The sequence below is a fragment of the Triticum urartu genome, chromosome 4 (assembly GCF_003073215.2).
Source record: "Triticum urartu cultivar G1812 chromosome 4, Tu2.1, whole genome shotgun sequence".
NCBI lineage: Eukaryota > Viridiplantae > Streptophyta > Magnoliopsida > Poales > Poaceae > Triticum > Triticum urartu.
Window position 1 is genome coordinate 610,986,378 of NC_053025.1, and position 6,020 is coordinate 610,992,397.

General features: G+C 41.1%; 1 protein-coding gene across 1 annotated transcript; it reads left to right on the forward strand.

The window, feature by feature from the left end:
* The first annotated feature begins 998 nt into the window (after positions 1–998).
* On the forward strand, positions 999–5,139 carry LOC125554996 (probable peptide/nitrate transporter At3g43790). Its single transcript, XM_048718327.1, has 13 exons — positions 999–1,200; positions 2,373–2,413; positions 2,546–2,606; positions 2,759–2,861; positions 2,950–3,052; positions 3,133–3,186; positions 3,265–3,327; positions 3,798–3,847; positions 3,936–4,011; positions 4,086–4,295; positions 4,460–4,547; positions 4,715–4,800; positions 4,888–5,139. The coding sequence occupies exons 1-13, from the start codon at positions 999–1,001 to the stop codon at positions 5,083–5,085; spliced, it is 1,335 nt and encodes a 444-aa protein (XP_048574284.1). The 3' UTR covers positions 5,086–5,139.
* Positions 5,140–6,020: the final 881 nt, after the last annotated feature.

The following is a 6,020-nucleotide window of genomic DNA, read 5'->3' on the forward strand; positions in this document are numbered from 1 at the left end:
ACAACCGTCAGATGATGACGGTTAGTTTTGCCCTCTTAAAACCAACCTAAATTTTTGCACTTTCATTCCTTCTGATCTTCTAGTTTGCTTGTTTAACTAACATTCAGGCTATGTTGGCGTCTTACCGCATGGATCCACCACAAATGGGACCCCCACCACCACCTGCGGGAGAATCCCCACACGTGCCCACGTTCGATGAATGGGTGGCACTAGGCAGTGATGGTTCGGTTAGTACATTTGCCTAACTACTAGCAAACTAGTTCTCGTTCATGAAACACTATCATATCATATTACCATTAGAATCTTTTCTAAAACATGTAGGGGACCAGTGGCTCGACTCCTGCTCCGTCGACCCCAGTCACTCCGATCTGGCAGAGTGGTGGTGGTCGCGATGACGGTTTTGGCGGAGGTGGTGGTGGTGGTTTTGGCGGAGGTGGTGCTTTTGGCGGAGGTAGTGGTGGTTATGGCGGAGGTGGTGGTTTTGGCGGGGGTGCTCTTGCTTGATGATTCCGTGCATGTGGCCATCGTGCCATGCCTTTCATATTCCTACTTTTATCATGTTTCATGTCTTGCACTACTTTTATGTTCATGAACTTCCATCGGTGATGATCTTTACATGATGTGATGAACTTGAGTATGTTTAGATGATGATGGTGAACTTGAGTATGTTCACATGATGAATTGTCATATTTTTGCATAATTTCATATTGTTCTGTTTTGAATTGCTGTCAAATGAATTGGAAAAGAGAAAACAGGGAAAATATAAAAAAAACTATGCCTACGGCAAAGCCGTCGGCATATATACGCCCAGGAGTTACCAGGGCTTGCCACGTGGCAAACTATGTCGACGACTTTGCCGTAGGCATAGCTCTGCTGCCAGGAGAAACCAGGAGCTGCCACGTGGCAGACATATGCCTACGGCAAAGCCGTCGGCATAGCTTAGCCGTAGGCATAGTCCTGCCGCGAGGAGAAGCCGGGGGACGACACGTGGCGCAGGTATGCCGACGGCGATTCCATCTATGCCGACGGCCAAGCCGTCGGCATACCTGCACCACGTGTCGTCCCCTGAATCGCCAGCGCTGTTGACGGCGCCGTCCGTTGCCGTCAGACGGAAAACAACGCCGACGGCTAAACTGTGCCGACGGCTATCCCACGGCCGTCGGCATATGCACCTATGTCGATGGCTATACTACGCCGACGGTCTGACACATCTACGCTGACGTGATCTACGCCGACGGGGCTATGCTGACGGCAGCCGTAGGCATAGATCTATGCCGACGGCAAAGGACCTATGCCGACGGCCCTGGGCCGTAGGCATAGCCCGCGAGTCCGGTAGTGAGTCACCACCTGCGTTTCTACCCCTGGATGACGGCGGTGGATCGAAAGGAAGCCAGGCGCGAGGCTTGACAACATGTTCGTTGAACTGGAGAGCACTGGTACCCGCTCGAGAGGTGTGTAGTCATTGTGGGTGGTGGCCCAGAGGATCGAGGCATGGTGGCCGGAGGCGGGTGTGCCCATGGAGCTGGACATTTGCCAACACGATGAATTGTCTCCTGTTTGTTAGCACACCAGCATAGACGCAAGTATGAAACACAACACCGGCGAAACCCCAACCAAGCATGTCAATGCAACACTTCTCATCAGCTGAACTAAAAAAATGTGGTTCTCACCAGCTGAAGAACAGGGTCCACTAGGAATAAAAGAAAAGAAAAAAAATTCACTAGATGATGAATGGGCCCATAAAACCTCTCAAAATGCTCACATCTCTCCGTTCTTCGGGAGCCTAGTATTTGTAATAAGGATGGCATGGACCACATGGTGGCGACGAGTTGATCGGGTGGGCACCTAGTCAACTCGTATGTACGTGGGTACCGGCCAGGCAATGCATGATGCATCCTCCCTGCAGATAAAAGAGCACTTCCTGATGAACATAATTTTACTGATCTTGTGTCATGGATGTGAATATATTTTTCTTTAATTTTGGTCAAATGTAGACACATTTGGCTTTTAGAAAACAACTATGCACTGCATTATGGAATGAAGAGAGTATGTCATGACATCCAGATTGTCCGGTGTACGTCTGTATATGTGATTCACAATGATAACTAGGAGTAGACGATCCAGTTGATTTCAATCAATATATACTCCAATGATGATTTCGTACTTCGCAACATCTAGACATGCATGGTTCCAAACATGTATGTGTCTTTCTGCATTTATTTATTAGCCATGTGATTTGTTAGGAAACTCCAATTTTCTTTTGTCACCTGATTTTTTTTAAAACCTTTACATGTATGTAGGTTGTTTTAGATCAGCACATCTTATAAATTTTAGGGCTTGCTAACTAACACCCTGGCCTGTTATCTTTCCAGCGCTACCGATCCAGTCTCTGTTTCCCTACTTATACTTCATGGTATGTAGCGATATCGATGTTGCATAACTTGGACATCTATATATTCTGATTGTGTGCATGCAAGTTCATGTTTGCTTTATTACATACTAAATGGTGATTAATTATGTGTTTGCCTTTGTTATGATGCAACAGATTCAAGATTTGAAAGTCGCAAAGCAAGAACAAGACATTGGATTCTATGCTGGTTTTGTCGGTGAGCATTCATTGTCCCCTCTGACCATTTGACAAATTTGTAGGAAACACGGGAAGAAAAGCCTACAATAAAGTACATTGAGTAGATTATAATGTGAAGATGATGTTTTTATATCAATACTTAGTTACTGACTGTAAACTATGTGTCTTAAGGGGCTTCATATTTCCTTGGAAGAACCATTAGTGTTGTGCCATGGGGCATGTTTGCTGACAAATACGGGAGGAAGCCTTGCATTATGATTATTCTCCTCTCAGTGTATGGCAGATTCAGTTACATATGAAAACTTATTTTTTCTCCGTTCAATTAAATCAATGTAAACCCTATTATACACCTTCCTTTTCAGGATTGTATTTAACACCCTCTTCGGCCTTAGTACGACTTACTGGATGGCAATTATTACTAGGGGGCTACTTGGGTTACTCTGTGGTATATTAGGACCAATCAAGGTAAACTTGCTAGTCTTAGTGACTAGATGAATTAAGAAGTACTTAGGTGTTTAACCCATGGTTATGTTTGCATTCCTTAGGCCTATGCTTCAGAAGTCTGCAGAAAAGAGCACCAAGCTCTAGGAATTTCTCTTGTAAGAACAATTCATCTTTATGTTTAGTGTTTCAGACTCGGTTACTAGATGATAATTATGTTTACCATTATGTCGCAGGTTACATCTTCGCGATCAATAGCTCTTATTATTGGGCCAGCCATTGGAGGATTTCTTGCACGAGTGAGGATCAGTCAACTTTGATATAGAGCTAAAGAAATACAGAACCGACCTTGAAGAACTAAAGTTGTATTTTTAACCAGTTTATCAAACAAAGGGCAAGTAGCTTCCAGGTGCATGGAAAAGATGTCACATATGGCAGTCCATCAAATACATTATTGCAATAACTCATTAAGTCGCCATAATTATATGTAACCATGGTGTAGAGCTTGGGGATAATGTATCATCTATGATAATTGATGCAAAAACGGAAGGCTGGACCAATAGCTAGAACTTTTCTATCATGGCATCTCAACGAAAGTTTAGAAATGGTTTATTCGGAGGGAATTTCCATATATTTATATTTTAATCGTTAAAAGTGATAAGCAGAACTTTTGTTCACAGGATGAACATATAATGTCCCTTTGGAGAGTGATTAGTGATCCTATATGAATGGCTTTCGCTAACATTGTGTATTATATGTCCTCTACCAGCCTGCAAAGAAGTACCCAAATCTTTTCTCCGAGGAATCCATATTTGGAAGGTAAGTTGTCACTCATACTGTTTCAGTGATATAAATATTGCACCATTGGGAATATAAGATAAACCTATCAAATTACATATCCTTTTAGGTTTCCATATTTCCTCCCTTGCTTCGTCATACCAGTTCTAGCGGCGGCAGCAGGTGTTGCATGCATTTGGCTTCCGGTATTGCCCACCAAAATCTCCCTATCATTCTTTAATCATCCTTGAATTCCTATACTTGAATAAATGTTTTTTAGGAAACTCTGCACATGTACCATGATGACAAAATGGAAGCTATTGACAAAATAGGCGCACGAGTTACCGATTTGGACATAGAAGATGGGAAAGCCAAAAAATGTGGATCCGGTAGAATGGCATCTACGAAGAGCCTGCTAAAGAACCGTCAGTTGATGTCAGCAATAACTCTCTACTGTGTCTTCTCTCTTCATGATACAACTTATCTCGAGGTAAATCTATATTTAGGTATCTGAAATAGATTGAGTAACATAGTATGAAAATATGCTTATCGTCATATCTACCATATAGGGAACAATCAGATTAGGAACCAAACCAATTTTTTTAATAAGGAACTAAAGAAACTTTGCATGTGTTTTGTAAATTTCATCTTCAGATATTTTCACTCTGGGCTGTGAGCAGTAGAAAATATCAGGGACTTAGTTTGACATCTCAGGATGTTGGCACCGTTCTAGCTATCTCAGGTATGTGGTGTTCCTTCTAATTTCATAATATGATCATTGCGCAAGAGAAACATAGTCAATCCAAAAAGAATGAAATCAACACATATGTAGTATCGCTTCGTTACCTATTACATGTAACACTAGTTTTGACTCCCTTTAACGTATTCTGTTTTTGTTCGATCTTGTAGGTTTTGGTGTTTTGGTGTATCAACTTGTGATTTATCCACTCCTTGCCAAGTATGCTGGGTTAATCAAGCCATTTCGTTCTGCAGTGGTATGTGCAAATACCATTTAATGTCAAAGTAATTATTCAATACGATGAATCTATTGCACAATACTGAATGCAAGTTTATTTTTTCAGGTATTATCTATACTTCTGCTTACAACATATCCATTCATGGGCAGACTATATGGTGTGGAGCTCAAAGTACTCATCAACATAGCTTCACTTCTGAAGAATATGTTTGCGGAAAGTCTCGCATATTCTTTTGTTGCTTTGGTTAAAGTGAAAAAAAAATACAAATTGGGGGTGTTGATCAACAGTTCAGCAAAAAGCTAGAACTCATCCAATACAAAAGAAAGTTGCACCTCATTGCTTACATTAGTAATCATCCTTAACGAACATTTTTATCTTCTTGGTGTATAGGCCGGAAGAGCAATACAATCTTCCGTTTTAAATATAAATATAATGATGAAGGTTTTTGGGCGGTCTACAGAAATCATGTTTGAGCACCACATGTGCAAATGAAGTAAAATTAAACGTTTAGTATCCCTGGAGAAGACAAGCTCCATGGATAGTGATTTTAATAGACAATTTAACTATTCTAATGCATCATCTACAATGGAACAGGCTACAATTACTGTTGTGTGTAACATTCTACAAAACACAGCAGTGGTATGTATCATCTGTCTCGTTGCATTTTCTTTGAGTCACTTTTGCTATGTTCAAACGTTTTTGATGAAAACATGTACAGATACAAGAACAAAGGGGTGTTGCTAATGGTATCTCTGTGACTCTGATGTCAATCTTTAAAGCAGTAATGGCCCTAAGTTTTTGCTTGGCCGCTAGTGTGCTTCATAGTTAGCTAATCTCTTGCCTTTTTGCAGGTTTTCATGGGCTCAAAAGAACATAACTGGATTGTTCTTACCAGGTAAACACATTGGTCGTCCAACCGATGCTAATTGCATTTATATTAATACTTTGCTTTAAGTTGAATGGATTCGGGCACATATAATTAGAGCATATACTTATTTTATTTATCATCCAATATGCAGGTGATCATATCTTGTTCTTCATGCTGAACATGGTGTCAGTAATCGGGCTCTCGCTGACGTTCAAGCCATTTTTCTCTATGACAAGTGTGATGAAATGATGCGCCTGTAGTGATGTACATGTAGCTAGTTAATTAAAATTAGGGACACTACCACATAATGCACCCCTGAGTCAAAAACTGCGTAACTTCATGTATTGTGTCACGGATATTTTCATATTTT

Bases quoted from the DNA above. Each gene is read 5' to 3' on its own strand.
- LOC125554996 (XM_048718327.1), top strand. From the start codon at position 999: ATGCCGACGGCGATTCCATCTATGCCGACGGCCAAGCCGTCGGCATAC. The intron at 2,862-2,949 runs GTATGGCAGATT...CTTCCTTTTCAG, and splicing joins ATGATTATTCTCCTCTCAGT to GATTGTATTTAACACCCTCT. The intron at 4,296-4,459 runs GTAAATCTATAT...TTTCATCTTCAG, and splicing joins ATGATACAACTTATCTCGAG to ATATTTTCACTCTGGGCTGT.